The following is a 20,377-nucleotide window of genomic DNA, read 5'->3' as shown; positions in this document are numbered from 1 at the left end:
TGAGTTGGTTTACTCAATATTTGGAGTAATCATATCAATTACTCCATTTTGGAGTAGGTTTTGGAGTGGGGTTGAAGATGATTTTACTGTAAAATGGAGTTTTGAGTAGGTTTTGGAAGAGGGTCGAAGATGTTGTTAGGCCTCAAAATCCGTAATCTTTTTACGTTTGCAGACAATAGTCGTTTTCAGTGATAAGACACCAGAGCGAGTCATCATTAGCACAGAATGTTTGTTGGTCATTACAAAGCTTGCTAACCAGTTAGGAAGGTAACTAACAACCCCTCAAGAACACTGGTGCTGCGGTAAATAGTCATAACTAGTAAAAAAAGTAGACAGTTTTCACTCGGAGCTATTCAATAGTTATGCGCGAACCCAAGCATACCATTTGTGTCAAACGTTAACACTTATAACCACCCCACATGAGGATTCACATCTTATGGTTACAAAGGAAAACTACACTATCCCGAATAAGAGTTTAATGTCTATCATATAAACTCTTCAAGTGTGAAGATAATTAGCAGCCATCATCAGCTCCAAGGTCAGTTCAGGCTCGATGTGGAACTCAGTCTCTTTGCCTCTGTAAGAGAAAATACAACTATAAGAAGCAGAAACAAAGAGAGTGCTGAAAGAAGGAATCTCAAAGCATGATTATAATCATCAATAAAGATGAAAACTTTATTGTGAATTGAAAATGAATGGATATATAGGTGGGATAAAGAGTGTTTTAAGGAAACTAATTGGTGAAAGTTAGATAGATGCATGCAACTGGTGATTAGGTTCTGAGTGTAGGAGAGGCTACAATACCATGTTCTAGAGCTCAAATTAGAGAAAGTGAGAGCGAGAATGGACCTGGAGTATTGAAGAGACCAATAGAAGTACTGGCAGATCTTCTCTAGAATTGTAGTGCTGATATCAGGGAAAGTCACTACGCCATCTTTGGATTCCGAAAACCCACCTACCAATCGAAACAACAACAACAACAGAGTTTCTTGAAACATCTTTCACAATTGCAACATCATTACTTTTCCATCTCTAAACAACATGTTGATATATGCAAACACACTTAGTTTCTCATCAAAAAAACGAAAAAAAAAAGAGACTATGACTTTGGATGATTTGATTCGAAATCCAATCACGCAGCTGAATTTTCGAATCTCTCGTAAAATCTTTGCTCAAACTGATATAGATTTGATGTAAATCAAGTAAGAGATCACAAGAACAGGAAGAGGGATTGCGATCGATCAGTAACCCTACAAACGCATTCAAAGAGAAGAAAGAGGAGAGGAACCTGGAGAAGTGAGCATGCTTCTGATAGTCTGTGAAACCATGGCGGCTTCCCTGTCGATCACGAACTCGAAACCATCCATGCTTATCAACTTCACCGTCTCTCTCATCTTCCTCCTCCTCGTCTCTCTCCCTGCGTCGCCTTTGGCTATCGCGCGTGATTTTTTACTCGCTGAGATCAACGAATGGCTGAATTAACGAAATGTCAATATTGAAAAAAAGGAATAAATTTGTTAAAAAGGCAAATCTCCAGAATAGCACATTTCTAATTTTATATCACAAAAATAGCATTCGAAAATTAAAATGACCAAAATAGCACCTTTCTAAGTTTATCCTATGAAAATTTTAATTTTTTTATTTTTAAAAATTTGAAATTTTATCCCCAAAACCTCATTTCTCAACTCTAAATCCTGAACCCTAAACTCTAAACCCTAAACCCTAAACCCTAAACCCTAAATTCTAAACCCTTTCCTTTAACTCTAAACCCTAAGTTTGTGACTTTTGATAAAACATTAAGTGCTATTTTTGTGACTTTTGACCTTGAGTGCTAGTTTGGGAACAAAAACTTGATTTAGTGCTATTTTTGTCTTTTTCTCTTTGTTAAATAGCCATATACGATATTATAGGAGAATTATTAGGGCCGAGTTATAAACGGAATATAAAAACTTATCTCTTAACTAGATATTTAAGAACCGATTATTAATTTTTTTAATTAAAAGTTAACAGACGAATTCTTATATATTCCGCTAAAAACTCCAGTACTCATGCTCATCCACAGTGGACAATGTACTTATTTTCGAAACTGGTACCTGTGTTAACTACTTTTATAGCTTAAATTATTTAGCTATCTATTTTCTAACCTAATCTTTATATATAGGGAAAATCTCAAAAACATCATCGACCCAACCTTTATATTCGATAATTAATTTAGTTGCATTTGTGGTTCGTTTTAGACTACTCCATATCATATTTGTAGAATAGTATAATGAAAATGAATATGGTGATTATTGTATATAATGTACAATGTATGGTAACTATTAAACTTCTTAAAATGTTCATGCTCCTATACGCCCACATGTAATATCCAATGCATAACACATACATCAAAAATGTAATGATTATTATATACAATGATAATAATAGTATAGACCGATAAATTCATATTAGTGGCAATTTTATACTAGAAGAAAAAGACAAAAATAGCACTAAATCAAGTTTATGTTCCCAAACTAGCACTCAAGGTCAAAAGTCACAAAAATAGCACTTAATGTTTTATCAAAAGTCACAAACTTAGGGTTTAGAGTTAAAGGGTGGGGTTTAGGATTTAGGGTTTAGAGTTTAGGGTTTAGGGTTTAGATTTTAGGGTTTAGGGTTTAGAGTATAGGGTTTAGGGTTTAGAGTTTAGGGTTTAGGGTTTAGATTTTAGGGTTTAGGGTTTAGAGTATAGGGTTTAGGGTTTAGAGTTTAGGGTTTAGGGTTTAGATTTTAGGGTTTAGGGTTTAGAGTATAGGGTTTAGGGTTTAGAGTTTAGGGTTTAGGGTTTAGATTTTAGGGTTTAGGGTTTAGAGTATAGGGTTTAGGGTTTAGAGTTTAGGGTTTAGGGTTTATGGTTTAGGGTTTAGAGTTTAGAGTTTAGGGTTTAGAGTTGAGAAATGAGGTTTTGGGGATAAGATTTCAAATTTTGAAAAATAAAAAAAATTAAAATTTTCAAAGGATAAACTTAGAAAGATGCTATTTTGGTCATTTTAGTTTTTGAGTGCTATTTTTGTGATATAAACTTAGAAAGGTGCTATTTTGGAGATTTGCTCTTTATACTATCCCAGATAATGAATTAAATCCAACGCAGACTTTGACTGCTACATGAATATTAACAACTATTTCTTCCCTTCCATAAAATATATTTTTTAGAAAAAAAATTTGTTTCACAAAAATACATTTTTGTGTTTTCTATGAAAAAATTGTAAACTTCAAAAAAATTAATTGACTTTATTGAATTACTATTAGTTAAAAGTTATTAAAAATTAAAAATTACAGAAAATAATGCATTTATTATGGTAGTTTAATGTGTTTTCTTAATATGTGTGAAAATACTAAAAAGTTCATTTTTGTGAAACAGATAAAGTATTAATTATAACTAGATTTTGATCCGTACGCCAGCGCGGATGTATTTTTTTAAAATATGATGCTATTTATTTTTTATATCACTATTTAGGATTGTGCAAAAAATTCCAATTCGAAAAACCGAACCGATCCCAATCCGAATAAGTAGTACCAAATCTGAATCGAAATTGATCAAATATCCGAATTATTCAAAATTTTGGTATTTGAAGAATTGAAACCTAATCCGATCCGAACCAAAATATTTTGGGTATCCAAAATAGATTTATATACTTATATATATTAATTATTTTTGGATTTAATATATATAAAAACATCCAGAATATATATGATACTTTTAAGTTCGTTTAAATACTTGAAAATATATACAAATAATCAAACGTTTATATCTAAAATAGTTAAAATATACTCAAAACTCCAAAATACTTAAATAATTATTAATTCTCTATCCAAATATTTGAACCAAACCAATTTATATGTTAAGTTAGGTACTCTGACATATGTTATTCAAATTTATATGTAATATATTCTATTGTTTATAGATTTTTTTAAAATTAAAGCATATAATAAATTTTAATTTTTTAAAAACAATCTAAATTGGTTATCCAAATCTGAACCGAATCATCAAAGATCTGAACCGAACACGAAATCCCAAATAGACTTGAAAACGAACCCGAACGCCCACTCATAATCACTATTATATATCTTATATGTGTCACCATAGGTTACAAAAATATGTGTTATCATATAATTAATCGTATTTTATACGTACCATCAAATAAGTAATCTTATAATTAATAATATTTTATACGTACAATCATATAAATAATCACATATATCATATTTTTAAATTTTAATATGAAATATAAAAACCATAATTTAAGTTGGTGTTTGAAATTTGGCTTTGTATTGTATTTTTTTATATATATTGAAAACATTTTTATAATGGTTATTGGAAAATATGTTAGTAAAAATCAATTTTTGAATATATGTATATTTTTGAATGAATTTTTTATATAAATCAATTTTAAATTATTATTTTGATTTAAATATGTATATCAAGTAACATAAGCCAATTACTTTTTAATATAATTTGGACTTCCAATATTTTTAATAGGATAAACCATTTACTTTTTTTCCCTAACTTACTGCTATCCATGTTTTCAAACAGCATTATATTTATTTTTTTACTACTATCCATGTTTCCAAACAAATACAAAAGGTATTTCTACTTTAATAAGATAGACTGAATATGTATATCAAATAACATAAACATTTTACCTTTTAATATAATGTAATGGACTTCTAATATTTTTAATAGCATAAGCCTTTTTTTTTTTTTCTAACTTACTGCTTTTCATGTTTCCAAACAGCATTATATTTATTTTTTTGGTACTATCCATGTTTCCAAACAAATAATAAAAGTATTTCTACTTTAATAAGATAGAATAGATTTGGATCCGTACCTCCGTGCGAGTATTAATTTTCATGTTTATATATATTTTACATAATTAGAATATATTTTTTAAGTTACTTATATATTTAAATGTTTATATATAATTATTTTAAATATAACAATTTGATAGTTTTCATGCAGTAAGTTAATTGATCATTTCAAATCATCACATATATTTGGTATTTTTTATTATATATATTTTAAAATTATTTTTTATTCAATTATAATGATTCTGATCCGTAATTCAAAGCACTAGATTTCCTTTATCAATATTTTTTATGTTTATTCATTTAAGATAATAACTATATACATATAAAAAAATTTAAGATAAGTTAATTTTATACATGAATTATCTAATTTACTAATGTTAACCCATTCTACTAACATATTATATTTCTAACATAAATTTTTAATGTAAATAAAATATATTAATTTATCAATTTAAAATAATTTTATCATATTTAGTTAAATACAATGTTTTATTTTAAAATGATAGATATAACTATAAAATAGTGAAATTTGATATAATTTTTTCATTTTATAAAAGATAACTGAGTATATATATATATATTAATGTATAATAACATTAATTTTATTACTAATTACAAAATTAGTGAAAATATTTATATACAATTTTTGATAATTAAGATATTGTTATAATGTTTTTCAACACATTTGTTAAAAAAATAAATATATTTATTTATATTTTAAATTAAAAGATATCAAATTATATTATGATTTAAATAGTTCAAAGATTATATATTAGCATTAAGGAAATACATTTAATAAAAAATTTAAATGATGATCCAAATAAAAATATCACACATGAGTCAATTTGAGTTTGTTAACCAATCCGGGTTTTTAGGAGTCGATGTTATATCAGGAATGATATATTATTAATTCATATTATTAGTAATAAATGAATGATAACTGATTTCTAATGAAGGTCCATTTAAAAAAAAATCATATAGGAACTAAGGTTGTGACTTTTGTTTTAATATATAAGATAGGGACACATACATATGTACACATATGTACAATCTATCTATATATATATAAATATGTTGGTATCTCTCCTGTTTTGCCACGTGGAAAGTCGTTCGCTGCAGAGGCGACACGTGTCCGTCTCAACATTATTTGGGCTTCAGACTTATAAATTTTGGGCCTTATACAAGTCTAATTTTTCAAGTCCGGTAACCCACAAAGTCCACCTCTGAACCAGCAGCCGTAATCAATTATATATAGATAGATAACAAAAAAAATCCACGTCATCGTAAACTACTTTACCACTTAAATTATTTGTCGGTATCTTTAGGCTCTATTATTTATGACTCTAAACTTTGATTTTGGTCTATACAATAATATTATTCTTACTATAGTCAACTAGCAAATGAAAAATAGATTTGATTCATCCGCCAATTTATTTAAAATTATATAAACTACCTGATAATTTATCCAAAAACTTAAATCACTTATTTTTTTCCTGGCAAAAAACGATTTATCAATAAAATTTACTCAAATTAACCAAAATAATTTGAAACGCCCGTAACCGAAAAAGACCCAATTTTGTTTTTGATATTAGCTGGTTCCCCACTTTGTTGTCCAAACTGAACCAAAAAAAACAAAATATCTGAACGAGAATTGAATCAAATTTTATAAATAACCAAACATATCTTATATATGTAGAATTAAAAAATAAAATAAAATAAACCAAAACAATTCCAAAAAAAAATAATTATAAAAAAGTTTGAATTTTAAAAAAGTATAATTCGAAAACATAAAAAATATGTTTTTTTATTTAAATAATTATTTGTTATATATATATCAAGAACAAGGATATAAGAGTTTTTTGCCACTTATTGAAAATATATTTTTTAAAATGCCCCTTTAGTGATAGTAAAGATCAATAATGGTACCATGAATGTGGTAAACATGAAATTTCACCTATTATCTATTTAAAGTTAATATTTTCTTTTATTATGTCAAATTGAAGTAAGAATAACAAGAAGATATATATATATATATATATTATCATATTATTCTGAATTGTTTTTTGCTAATTTTGTATTCTCTGAAAATATAGAATAATGAAGGATATTGTCATTTTAATTCCAAACCAAAAATGTTTATTAAAAATAAGGGCACTCGCACCGGTTGAAATTCATCAGTCTATAACAAATTTAAAAATATTAAAAGCTGAAAAAGAAGAAAGAGAAAGGATAAAAAAAGAGAGCAAGAGTGGTACCTGTGGGAAGAGCTTTCGTACTTTTCTAAAGAATCGATGAATACATGTGGTATTATTTTACAGGTTTTTTTATTTTAATTTTTAAAATTATTAATAACTAAATTATGTACAAAAATAATAATAAAAATATTAGTGAGATACTCTACTTGCTATTTTACCACTAATGATGCCTTAACAATGTGATCTCAGAATTCTATTCATTATTGATTTTTATAATATAGTTTTCAATCCACAATGATTTTTAAATGCTTCATAAAATTAATATAAATTTATATAAAACAGTTTTTATTATTAACTTCCCGTCCGTAGGGCGGGCCGATCCTAGTTTACTATATACACATGTTGGACACCCTATACGATTGAAAACAAAATCAAATAAGAAAAGCTCATACTATATAAATGAAAATATAATAGATGAACCGCCTTGATACATTACACAAGAACCACCACTATCACATTTGGTGAATTTCGAGAACATAAATCTATACTATAAACCAGAAAATAGAATATTTTGATCATTTTAACCTTTTAACGAGAACATACCATTACAAAATTTTATACTATGTAACATGCAATAGAATAGCTTCCACCTTTATACCATATTCACTCACCATCAAGTACACATATCCAAACTCCGAAACACGTAACCCAACAACCGCTTAACTTTTTTCTGTTTAGACATTTAATTAATTAAATCTGGTAAGTGCAATCAAATCATCTTAGGTACGTATAAAACCCCTTGATTTAATTAACCTTAATAAAACCAGTTGTGGCTGTAACTAACCTATTAGTTTTCGCCTCCCAGACCTGGACGAAATCAGAATATACTATGGTTTACAGACAATTGTTTTCGCTTCTATGTCATTGTGTTTACTTTAATTACCTTGCATGCTTGCGCTTATAGTTTTCGCTGGTATCTTTTTTTTTTTTTTTTTTTATAAAGAGGAGGTTCAATGGCGACCTGTAATCCGCACGTGGTTTCCGTTTGTCCGAAGACCCGTAATCCGCACGTGGTTTCCGATTGCCAACCATCTAATCTCCCTGGCCCGGAACCAGCCGGCACTAATACCCATTACTCAAAGACCCAACACCAATGCCGCGTTAACTTTAAACTTGGGGAGGGCGTAAAGCATTCCGTGGCCACAGGGGGTATTCGAACTCGGGTCCGTATTGGTGGAAGTAACTACCTCAAGACCACTAGCCCACCACCCCGTGGTTTCACTGGTATCTCTCTATGGAGTTTGTGTGAACTCAGAATTCCAACTCTGTAATTTCCTTCGCCATTCACATTTACATTGCTCACGAAAAGATGGATTTTCCAATTTATTAGCTTGTCTCCTTCACTCACCAATCATTTCTTTTGCTTGGCCAACCATTGCATCTTTCAGTCACATTGTTCCTCTCATAAACCTATCAGAAGGGAATTTGTTTACTTTCAACATAATATATAACATATCATAGCAGTTTCATTGCTATGTGTAGTTGCTGATATTTTATTTATTTTTGGTTATCAAATGCAATTTCCTTGACCAAAAGTTCAAAACTACTTAACTATTGTCTGGATTAGATTGAGAATCATTGTGATGTGTATAATCTTATTATTGGCCCAACAAAATACTCTATTCAGCCTTTTTGCTTTGCTGCAACAAATATCTTATATATTAAAAGAGAAGTCACGACTTTAATTTATGTGTGATTTTTTTAAAAAATGGACTTAATGGATATATTCCTAAAAATTCATGTTACATTTAATCTCTAATCTTATCATTTAAATTTTGGGCCTACCAGAAATTTTTATTGGACTATCAATAATTGGATTTAAACAATAGATGATTCATTAGATTTATAGATAATATATATTAAATAAATATAATTTAATGTTGTAATACTATACCTCCATATGTTAAATATTTAAATATTTGTCGATGTTAACTTTTAAAATTATAAAGATTTTTTTAAAATAACAAAAATCATATTATCTAACAATGATTAATCTTTACTATCTTAAACCAATGAAAAGAAATTTTAAACTATATATTTTATTTTAAAAATTAAACAAAAACTAAATGGTTAATTATTTACTCAATAATATAAATCCATGAAGCGAAAAGTTTAATTTTTAAAAACTTTCTAAATTTGTGAAATGTTACAATATCTTTGAATATGACAATAAAACAATATTTTACTAATCTTTATATATATAGTTACGATTTTAATAATGAAATAATAATCCAAAAATATATATATAGAAGAAGATACAAATACATGTGAAAGTTTGAAACAATCTATTCAATGAAAAACATATACCGTAAACGTATTATGTTTTAAAAATTGATAGACACATATATATTATAATATATACCAATTTAGAATTGAAACACAAAATATTTATATAAAAATAAATGAAAACAAAAATCCGCGCGGTTGCGTGGATCGAGATCTAGTAATTAAATTTAAAATATTTTACTACAAACTTACGCCAAGAGTTGTTATGAGTATTATTCAACAAATTAAAACTTACCAACACGCTAATTTTAACTAATTAATTTTATTTGAGCACTTAAGCCATTATTTTTTTGTTATTTTTGACATGTCACATGTGTCAGTTAAGATGACTTCTTTTTTTTTTTTTTGGTTGATGTCAGTTAAGATGGCTAATCAGTAAACCTCTTCCTTAAAGTTATGGTTATTATCTGTCTTATGTATTTTAAATGCCTAATTAGTCTCACAAACCACCTAAAGGTTTTTTCTCCTCAAAATTATGATTATTTCTTGTTGACGAAATTGATGAAAATGGCTAATTTTTTGTTAACATATGAAAATGGTTGATTAGTCTCACCACTATAGAAGATTGATTGTTATGTAAATAATGGTTGTTTACTGTTAGCTAAAATTTTATTGCCGTAAGCAAAACCTACTTGGTTGCGTGGTTTTGTGATTATTATAACTAATTACGAGGGGAAAAGTTAGTTGTTATCTTTTTGTCAACTTCTATAATGATCAATCAACAGACTATCACCAATACATTGACAGAATGTAAATCATACAAAAATCATGAGAGATAATCATTTCAAAACACTCTGCAGACGTGTCTCCCAGCAATTGGCTGGGAACCAATGTAACATGACAGTGATTACCCTAATAGAAAATTAATAAGTCACGTCATAATTCCTAGGATACCCCTGAAACATCCATCCTCTTAAACTTTTGTCAGCCAACTCAGAACTCTTATCATTCTTTAATACGCCGTCGTTTGTCTTGTCGAATCTACTCAATTACATAAACATACACAAAGGCCACAGACAATTAAAGCAGTTCCTCAATCAGTTGAAAATTTTCATAATCGGAGAGTGTTTCCTTCCATAGAAAGCAGATCTGAAGAGGGTATGTTCATTTCGATTAATCCGTCGACTCGTTTTTATGATGCATGATATCGATGTTGTTTCTGTGATGATCGGTCGGGTATGTTTTATGTATAGGTTCTTTACTATTTGTGCGATCAAAGAGGAAAACAAAAATGGCGCATAGAGTAGAACAGGATTACGATTATCTGTTCAAGATCGTGTTGATCGGTGATTCAGGTGTCGGGAAATCAAACATATTGTCTAGATTCACAAGGAATGAGTTCTGCTTGGAGTCTAAGTCCACCATTGGTGTTGAATTCGCCACAAGAACTCTTCAGGTCATTCAAAGTTTCTTCCTTTTTCTTCTATGTTATAAACGTTGGTGAATTAAGACAATGATGTTATACTACTAATGAACAAAAAGTTATGTTTCTGGGTGCGTCTGTGGTCTTGCCATGTGTCCTATCAAGCTCTGTCTTTTCATTTTTCACGTGATCTCTATGTGGTTGTTTTAGGATGTGGTGGTGGTTTTTTGGTACTCTGTCTCTGTTCTTAACTAAATTTAAGTCCTAACCTTGTCAAGTCTTTACCTTCCTCTTCAGTTTTCCCTTTTTGTTTGCTATTACCTTCATGGTATCATCACTAAGTTGTAGAAATTCAGGTCAGTGGTACTTGTTTTGATGCGGTTGTGTTCTTCTAATTTTACTTGGTTTCCCTTTTTTGTAATTTTGAAGTTGCATCCTTTAGATTCATTCAGTCATAAGAACAGAATGTATGTTGACTACAATACAACTTGTGAAAGATCCTGTGGATTTGAATAGTTTAATCTTTGGGACTATTCGGCTGCATTCTTCTCCCAGCTCCTTTTGAAAGTTGGTTTGTTCTTTTTATTGTTATTATCTGAGAGAGTTTTATATCAAGAGAGATTCTTAGCTGTGCTGGCCATGAGTCATGATGAGCGATGCTTTTGTTTTTATTTATATATGTCTATGAATGAATGGTGGAGAGGACAAAAAAGGCTTCCCACAACTTGTGTCCCCAATAATGTTTTATTTACTGATCATCAAAGTCAACCCTTCATCCCTCAAAAAGTCAACTTATCAAATAATAATGTCATGCAACAGTTATGCTTATATCAGGTTCTGTGACCTATTAGTTGTTAACATTGTGCCTTGTTTTGTGATTGTCATATGGTTATGCAGGTTGAAGGAAAGACTGTAAAGGCTCAGATATGGGACACAGCAGGGCAAGAGCGGTACAGAGCCATCACAAGCGCTTACTACAGAGGCGCAGTAGGTGCACTTCTTGTCTACGACATCACCAAAAGACAGACCTTTGACAATGCCCTAAGGTGGCTACGCGAACTAAGAGACCATGCGGATTCCAACATTGTGATCATGATGGCTGGGAACAAATCCGATCTAAACCACTTGAGATCGGTTTCTGAAGAAGATGGTCGGAATCTAGCTGAGGCAGAGGGTCTCTCTTTCTTGGAGACGTCTGCTCTTGAAGCCACAAATGTCGAGAAAGCATTTCAAACCGTGTTGACAGAGATTTATCACATCATCAGCAAAAAAGCTTTGGCGGCTCAAGAAGCAGCGGCTGCTAATTCCGCGATTCCAGGGCAAGGTACAACGATTAACGTTGATGACACATCTGGAGCTGCCAAAAGTGGTTGCTGCTCTTCTTAGTTATAAAGCTTTGTCCTCTTTCAAAGCACTCAACTTTCGTTTTGTTTTGCCTAATCTTTCACTTCTTTTCTTTTCGATTTTTGTGGCTGATGAAAATGTAACTCTTCAAGAACAGATAGCACACTTCTCTTCAGTTATTTAAATGATGAAATCTTTGATGGGTTTTTGTTCAGAAGAAGAAAACTAAAAAGAGCTTGTTAGTATACTTGTCTTGTGTTGGGTGTTTTCTCGACTCTCGTATGGTTCAGGTTTACAATTGTTCATTCTTTTTCTTTATCATGAGTAACCACAGCTTTATGAAAATAGAAAACGAAAGACAAGGTTTCATGATTAGTAATCCAATTATTAAAGAAGATTTGGATCATTGTTTACATTTGTAATTACTTAAGATTTTTCTTTTTGTACAAATACCTGAGAATATTTTAGTGAAAAACTATATAGACGGTAGTAAAAGACTGTGCATATAAGGAAGGTTGGACGTGGGAAAAGATACAAGTGAGCATGGATTAATGGATGATATAAACCTCTACAAAACAAAAAGATGCATGATAAATTGAGATAACAACAAGAATAAAAGTTTACAATCGTAGTTTTCAGTGAAAATGACAGCTTCTGACTGCTGATAATAACTATGAAAAAACGTAAGCTGTATTCGAATTGGTTACTAAATATGTAATTGTTTCTGAACACAATGTAAAAAGTATCTAAAATCAGAAACACCATATAAGTAACCACATTTATCTAAAATTAGTTACTATCTCTATATAATACTAAAAAAACACAGGAGTATAGTTATTCTTGTCGAGTTCCCCAGAACTCTCATTCTTGATCTCTCTCTTGGAGGTGAAATGAAAAATGTGGGTCTTCTTTTAGCTAAACGTGTTGGTTAGTCGATGACATATCCTGAATTTCTGATGAAAGACTATTTTATATGATCTTAGGCGGATATGAGACTTGAACTTTGAAAGCTAAATCCTCTTTTTCACAAATTCAGAATGAAACAGTTACTAGTTTCTGATGCTAATTTCAACTTATACTGAACTAGAAGATAATGATATCTTTTATAGCACCTTTTATATTTGTCAAAATAAATAAATATATAGACCGATATAATATGGTTTAACTGTTGAAAGATGAGCAAGATGACTTCAAAACAGTAAAATAACAAGCTTAGTGGAGTTTGGTTTACAAGTGAACATTAATAAAAAATTCATTTGTATAGTCAAATTATTTCTTCTAAATTCTCTAGTCTTTTAAATTAATAGCATAGATGATGACTAAAGTTGGATATAGATCCAAAAAATACAATCCAATAAACTCCTAAATTCTTCTTATCCAAGTATCTTACAATACTAAAAAGTTGGATATACTCAATATTCAGCCGATCCACGTAAGCATAAAAATTTAACCAATCAATTTTTATATTTTTGCCACATCAGCAGTAGAACCTAAGTTTTTCTTTGCGAATGAATCGATGGAGCTCTTTAATTCCGTTGAAACTAATAGTCTCTTCACCTTTCTTTTTGTCTCATTGTCATCCCTTTAATTACAAGTTTTTATGTCTTCCTCTTCACTTCTATTCACAGATTCATTAAACCGACGATAAAGTTTTGAGTCTTTGACCTTCACTAATCTTTCTCTCACACTCTCATAATTCGATCAGCCACGATGGTCTGTGGAAGGGACGCTTCGGAGATGGAATAGGAGGTTGCCCAAGCTGCAAAGAAGACGGGACGCCTTGCCGAAACACATGGCAGCACTGTGAGTTCTTGATTTCGTCTTAGGTTTAAATCAAATCTTTGCAGTTTGCACTCAGGTTTAGCTATCATTAAAAGGTTGATTCTTTGGAACTCTGAATTATTTTCTTATAATCGATCTTTAGTTTTTATCAGTGAGAATTGCACTGAGTTTTTCTGATGCTGTTATGCACATCATTGCAGAAGGAGGATACGAAAAAATTTGCCGACAAACGTTTAAGAATGTTCTCGAACAACATCTTTAAAACTCTTTTCAATGTTACCTGTCAACCTCAGTGACTGATTCGCTATTTAGTGACATGATTCACAATCACCGGGAAGAGAATTGCTGGTGAAACAAAAAAAACTTCAAGCTTTAACCAGTCTCTGATTTTGTTAGGGATCAAACCTGTGAGTTTCACAGATGTTAAGAGTGAAGTAATAAACTTTAGCTTCTGGGGATGAATTTTCAGTAACAGAGCTTGAAATTCCATGACATGTAGTTGTATCTCCGAGAATTGGCTCGCATTGCATCATTGTCAAGGATTTGTCTCTACGATGTTCCTGAAAGGTAAAGCCTCTCTGGAGATGTTTACCTGAGGTTTCCATGAGAGGAGAGCCTGACCTTCTTTTTTTATATGGAGAAACATGGGATGGAAACAAAGCAGAGGAGTTTAGGAAAGGAGGAAGAAGAAAGAACCAAAAAATGTGTGTTATGTGGGTATCTTCCTATGAGTCATGAGTCTCTTACACATGTTTTTTAAATGAAATTGTGAATTGGTCATATTCAGTCTTCTCATTGTTGTTAAGGTTATATGTATCAGGTCTGCAATTCATGTTATCTAATATATGATGAAATTGGTATTAAAACTGCAAAGTTTTACATGCAATTTGTTTAACCGCACATGTGTTAATATCCTCTCAAGTCGAAGCTTCTAGCTGTTAGTTCAACTTCAAGTGTTACATTATCTTTTCCACTAGCAACGTTCTTTGGCACCAGTGAGACTTGGGAAGAGATAATGTGCCGTGTTTGGGAATATATATATAAAATAAACTCAACAATATAGAGGTGTATATTGAGATACTCTGGTTTTACTTTATTTTCTGGGATTGGATTTGACATTTTTTGTATGTTTAGAGGTTTTTGAATGGCTATAAACAAAAAAAAAAAAACTAAACACCTTTGTTCTACTTCTCAATATGATTACAGGACCCGACAAATCCAATGGCTATTCAGTGTGATGAGAAGCACCGTCATCCTCTTGGGTGTGAAAGCATTCAGCTGTGGGGATAAATGAGATGCTAATGCGCCAAATGTACAAGCAGTCATGTGATCAATAATTATTTTAAAGTCATTTATCCAACTCTCTCAGATTATGATGTTCGATATTATTATCTCTCAACTTCTAAAGGTAAACCAAGCGCTTGTGGTCGAGTGGCGCGAGGCGAATTCGTTGGTCCTAAGGGCCGCGGGTTCGATCCTCCTCCTCAGATATGCCCAAGTGTTTGGCCAGGCAATTGGGTATCTAATTCCCATAGTAACAAATGGGCTGCCTCGCGCCGAGGGGTTAGTCCCCTGGGGTTGAGATCCCTCCAGGTTAATCAAAAAAAAAAAAAAAAAAAAAAAAAAAAATTTCTAAAGGTAAGCGACCAGTTTCTTTTTGAATCCTAGACTGCGCATTCTCCAGGTTTGTATTACTCTCCTTCATATATAATATTTTATTGCTAGGGGAGGTCTCTAAACATGATCGTACATGTTACTGATTTAGTAAATATCCTCACTGATGATTTTCTAACTGTGAGTGACAATGGACGCTTGGAGAAGACGACGAGCATTTGTGCGGATCAACGAGGGAAATTGACGTCGCCTCTGTTGTAGTCATGATTATCATCGCCATAGCCGCCACTGGAGTCGTAAATACAGTGGTAGGAGGAGGATAAGAAAAGGGGTTAGGGTGTTGGAAGACTGGCGTTGAAGATGGGTGCGAGGGAGAGATATACGGAGAGAAAGAATCTGAAATTGCAGGAGAGAAGAGATGACGTTGTTGTTTTCCTCTACAGATTTCAAGAGATGGATAAGCTTCACAACATTTTATGACTCTCTGTCTCTTTTGATTCGGCTCACTTCTCCTAGAAAAGGTTTTGGGTTTGTTCCACGAAGAACCAACGTAGCAAATTCGCTTAAAACAAAAGAAATGATAAAAGTATGTTGCAGGTAAATACAACATGAGTCAGAAAAGTATCATGCAGAAAACCTATATCTTTTTTCTAGATTAAGTCATGGACCCGAAGCTCCACGAATATGACCATGTTCATTGGCTTCACCACTGTGGATGTATTTTTATCCCCGCTTCCTATGCTGAAGATAAAAAAGATAGCATTTTAGTCAATGGAAAAAAGAACCCCAAATGCATAATCATGAATGTACCAGTAACGTTCATAACATCCATAACCAATGGTTTTCTTTCAGATGTTACAAGCAAGCCCGCAGCAGAAGGATATAAACCAGATATAGAAAGGATATTAAATTTTTATTTTGTCACTCACTCAATCAGGAGCAAAGTTACGAAGAAATACACTAAGCAAAAAATGGACAAACAAAAAGAGAAGAAATTACAAAAGATAGGGATGATGACTACAATGTGTGTATATATATGTTTTTATAAAATTCTTTGTTGAAATAGATTTGAGATTTATTTAGCAATTGCATTTGTGGTGGATTTGATAAGTAACATCTAAATTTAGTTTGGCCTTCCAAACCAACTGAACACTAATTTATGAAGTTATTTAATTAGTTACATATAACAACTGAATACGAGTTTCTAAGTTTATGAAAAGATTAACACAACAAATTAGATTGTGTCCTATGATATAAAAAAAACTATTTTATAAGTGCATTTACAACAAAAAAGGAAAAAAAAATTCAGTAGTCAAGAAAAAAAAGAAAGTTTATTTAACAAGCGATGAGGAGGAGGACGAGGCCAAGAAAGAAGAGCATAGGTTCCTCACTTAGTAAGCATGAGTGAGGGATCTTATTTTTCGGCAAAGAAGCTTAGCTTATTTCTAAAAGAAAAAATGTCAAGTTTTTCAGAGAAGCCCGATTTTTTCTTTAGTTTGGTTTTGTTTATGTTCATATTTTAATTTGTATTGTGTTCTCATGAACTACCCCGGTTTGGAGGACAATACTCTTTTGTAGTTTTGGTCAAACAAAGTTTGTCTAGCTGTAAACTTAGTTAGACCAATGAACTTAATTTCTCAATTGAAATAAACCAAGTAAAAAGCCAGTTAATATGTTGGTTTGTACTTTCTTTTGAGGACGGAAGATCTATAAACGTGAGCTCAATAATTCTAAGGTTAGATCATTTATAAATTTATCAATTATTTTACATCAAAATAATCGAAATAAAATAGATTTCTGAACATTACTAAAGTTTAATAACTGTCAGTACATTTTTCTGACCATACTATATACAATTTTCAATGTAAAAAAACACAACTAATTGTGAGTTTTAACCATTTTGAATTCATTGAAAAAAACAATAAATACAAACAAAATTAGATTTTTTATTATTTTGTAACTTATGATAAATTCTAATGTACATTTACAAATACAAATGCTAAGTTATAAATACTAAAACTATAGACAAAAACCCGGGCATACAGTCGCTAGTATTACTAGAAATATGAATTGGCAAACACACAACTATTGATGAAAAAATAATTATTTACAGGGAAGAGAATTATATTTTACTAAAAGAATAATAATAATAAGTGGTGTGTAGTGGGGACCAGCAAATCCATCAAAAATGGACGAACACGGGGGAGATGATTTCTAACATTATGCAGACAGAGATGCATTATGCTATTATTATTTCGGGGGAATAATTTTAATTTTTAATTTTTAATTTTAAATAAATAAACAAATAAAGAAACGAAGAGAACATTTGGCGAAACAAAGGAGAAAACTATATTGGTGACTCCTCCAAAGATCGAGAGAAGAGTTTAAGGCGATTGATTATTGTCCGAAAGATTCAAACTTTTCTTTTGGTAGATACACAAATCATCGATTGGTGTTTGGTAGTCTCGTCGATCGCGGGGGGTCTGCTTTGGGAATGGCGCAGCAAGAGGGGCAGGGGGGAAGCATGGACCCTGCCGTTCTAGACGACATCATTCGTCGCTTGTTGGATTACAGAAACCCTAAGCCTGGAACCAAACAGGTCATGCTCAACGAGTCTGAGATCCGACAGCTTTGCATCGTCTCCAAAGAGATTTTCCTTCAGCAGCCTAACCTCCTTGAGCTCGAAGCTCCCATCAAGATCTGCGGTATTCATTCTCTCTCTCTCTCTGCCTTTACAGCTTTAGCTTCGTCAAGCCAAAAAAAAAAGTTTATATTTTTATCTGTCTTGAGTAGGTTTTGTGAAACGTGAATTGGTTCCAGACAGAGATGTGTTTGTTTGTTTGGTCTAGTTATACATAAGGAGGAACATAAAATAATTAGTATTATTTTTTTGGTGTGTATTTGAGTTGTAGCTAAGAGTGGTTAATGGACTCATAAAAATCATTGGATTGATGTAACCTTGTGTGACCTTGTGATTGGTTATACCCATTGACAGAGATTAGCTGAGTATCTTAGCGATTGATGTAACCTAGGATTGGTTTGTTTGGTCTTGTTTTACAAAGAACACATAGGCTGATTGGTCTCACACGGATTTGTAATGGTTTTTTTTTGTTTGTCAGGTGATATACATGGACAGTACTCAGATCTATTGAGGCTATTTGAGTACGGAGGCTTCCCTCCTGCAGCTAACTACTTATTCTTAGGAGACTACGTGGACCGTGGGAAGCAGAGCTTAGAGACCATCTGTCTTCTCCTCGCCTACAAAATCAAATACCCAGAGAACTTCTTCCTCCTAAGAGGCAACCACGAGTGTGCTTCCATCAACAGAATCTACGGTTTCTACGACGAATGCAAACGTAGGTTCAGCGTCAGACTCTGGAAAGTCTTTACAGATTCTTTCAACTGCCTCCCCGTGGCTGCTGTCATAGACGATAAGATTCTGTGCATGCACGGTGGTCTTTCTCCCGATTTGACAAACGTGGAACAGATTAAGACAATGAAGCGACCTACCGATGTTCCGGACTCTGGTCTGCTTTGTGATCTTCTTTGGTCTGATCCGAGCAAAGATGTTAAAGGATGGGGGATGAACGACCGTGGAGTGTCTTACACGTTTGGGCCTGATAAGGTTGCTGAGTTTCTGATAAAGAATGATATGGATCTCATATGCCGTGCTCACCAGGTTGGTTTACTACTAACACAATCTTTTTCACTAAATGAGTTGCGGATTCTTTTAAATAAAAACCTGTTTTTTTTTTTGTTCCCTCGCAGGTTGTGGAGGATGGTTATGAGTTCTTTGCTGATAGGCAGCTTGTGACTATATTCTCAGCGCCTAACTACTGTGGCGAATTCGACAATGCGGGTGCAATGATGAGTGTTGATGAGAGTTTAATGTGTTCTTTCCAAATACTTAAGCCTGCGGATCGGAGGCCCCGGTTCTTATGAATGTAATGAGGTATTTCAAGATACCTTCTTGATTCGAGTCTTTTAGATTTGTTTGCTAAAAGTTTCGAACTTGGTGAATTTTGAGATCTTAGATTGTTTAATTGTGCAATTTTGCAGTTTAAACCCTCTGCGGGAGAGAGAGAGAAACCTTTGATGCTCTCCCTGAGGCATTGTCCTGAGAGGCCTTACATTTTACGTGTTATTATATCATCATTTTACTTGAACACTTTGCCATTTATTTTTCTCAAAACTGTATGTTCTTATCATCTTCTTCTCTGACTCTCATATTAGACAGTAAAAAAAGTCTGCAAAGTTTTTTTTTTCTTTGGTCAACTGAATTGCTAAGTGGTATATACAACTTCTGTATTCTGTATCACACACACTCAGGTAATCTTCGGCAATCATGACCTAAATTATGACAACCCATAAAAAAAGAGATTTTGCGGAACTAAAATGCGTGAATGAATATACTAAATTAAGGGAAATTGGGTCATATGACCATAAAAAAAAGCCTAATTCACATATTAGCCGTTTTACCTAACAGACCTATACACGCTGTTATATATATACTAGGATAAGACCCGCGCCTTGCGCGGGATTAAGTTATTATTTTTATTATATTTTGGAGAATGAAACAATAGTTTGGCTTCATTTGGATTACGGGTGTTCAACCCGGATATCGGGTTAGTTTCAGTTCGGTTCGGTTTTTTTCGGTATTTGGTTAGTAAAATATAACTACTATTCTAAATCAATATTTACTTTGACTTTAGTCTTTCACATACTTTTGAAAGATTTCAACTGGACGACTAAATTGATCAGCCAATCTTGTTGCTTTAAATCATTAGTGTTTATATATATATATTATTTAGTTTGAATATTTATTAAATAAAAATTCATATGCGTTATATTTTATGATCATTTGTAACTTATTATAACAAAAAAA

General features: G+C 31.9%; 3 protein-coding genes and 1 long non-coding RNA gene across 6 annotated transcripts; 3 read left to right on the top strand and 1 right to left on the bottom strand.

Annotated features, from left to right (window-relative positions):
- Positions 1 to 317: 317 nt before the first annotated feature.
- On the bottom strand, positions 318 to 1,486 carry LOC106316125 (transcription elongation factor B polypeptide 1). The gene is made up of 3 exons (XM_013753996.1): positions 1,289 to 1,486; positions 850 to 955; positions 318 to 577 (listed from the first exon to the last, which is right to left on the bottom strand). The coding sequence occupies exons 1-3, from the start codon at positions 1,392 to 1,394 to the stop codon at positions 499 to 501; spliced, it is 291 nt and encodes a 96-aa protein (XP_013609450.1). The 5' UTR covers positions 1,395 to 1,486; the 3' UTR covers positions 318 to 498.
- An 8,821-nt stretch (positions 1,487 to 10,307) lies between these two features.
- On the top strand, positions 10,308 to 12,302 carry LOC106313491 (ras-related protein RABA2d). Its single transcript, XM_013751301.1, has 3 exons — positions 10,308 to 10,487; positions 10,583 to 10,785; positions 11,650 to 12,302. The coding sequence occupies exons 2-3, from the start codon at positions 10,621 to 10,623 to the stop codon at positions 12,136 to 12,138; spliced, it is 654 nt and encodes a 217-aa protein (XP_013606755.1). The 5' UTR covers positions 10,308 to 10,487; positions 10,583 to 10,620; the 3' UTR covers positions 12,139 to 12,302.
- Positions 12,303 to 13,656: 1,354 nt separating this feature from the next.
- Positions 13,657 to 15,649, top strand: LOC106316576. Of its 3 annotated transcripts, none has more exons than XR_001264880.1 (4): positions 13,657 to 13,899; positions 14,079 to 14,285; positions 14,378 to 15,286; positions 15,517 to 15,649. It is a non-coding gene; the product is annotated as an uncharacterized LOC106316576 (long non-coding RNA). The 3 variants fall into 3 exon arrangements; XR_001264879.1 differs by having other exon boundaries at positions 14,079 to 14,698; positions 15,085 to 15,286; XR_001264878.1 differs by having other exon boundaries at positions 14,079 to 15,286.
- A 2,133-nt stretch (positions 15,650 to 17,782) lies between these two features.
- Positions 17,783 to 19,758, top strand: LOC106313376 (serine/threonine-protein phosphatase PP1 isozyme 2-like). The gene is made up of 4 exons (XM_013751174.1): positions 17,783 to 18,197; positions 18,612 to 19,171; positions 19,261 to 19,444; positions 19,552 to 19,758. Exons 1-3 carry the CDS (start codon positions 17,987 to 17,989, stop codon positions 19,432 to 19,434), a joined length of 945 nt encoding a protein of 314 aa, XP_013606628.1. The 5' UTR covers positions 17,783 to 17,986; the 3' UTR covers positions 19,435 to 19,444; positions 19,552 to 19,758.
- The last annotated feature ends 619 nt before the right edge of the window (positions 19,759 to 20,377 follow it).

The sequence above is a fragment of the Brassica oleracea genome, chromosome C9, assembly GCF_000695525.1.
Source record: "Brassica oleracea var. oleracea cultivar TO1000 chromosome C9, BOL, whole genome shotgun sequence".
Lineage (NCBI taxonomy): Eukaryota > Viridiplantae > Streptophyta > Magnoliopsida > Brassicales > Brassicaceae > Brassica > Brassica oleracea.
The sequence above is the reverse complement of the archived record's forward strand: the minus strand, read 5'-3'. Positions and strand labels throughout refer to the sequence as shown.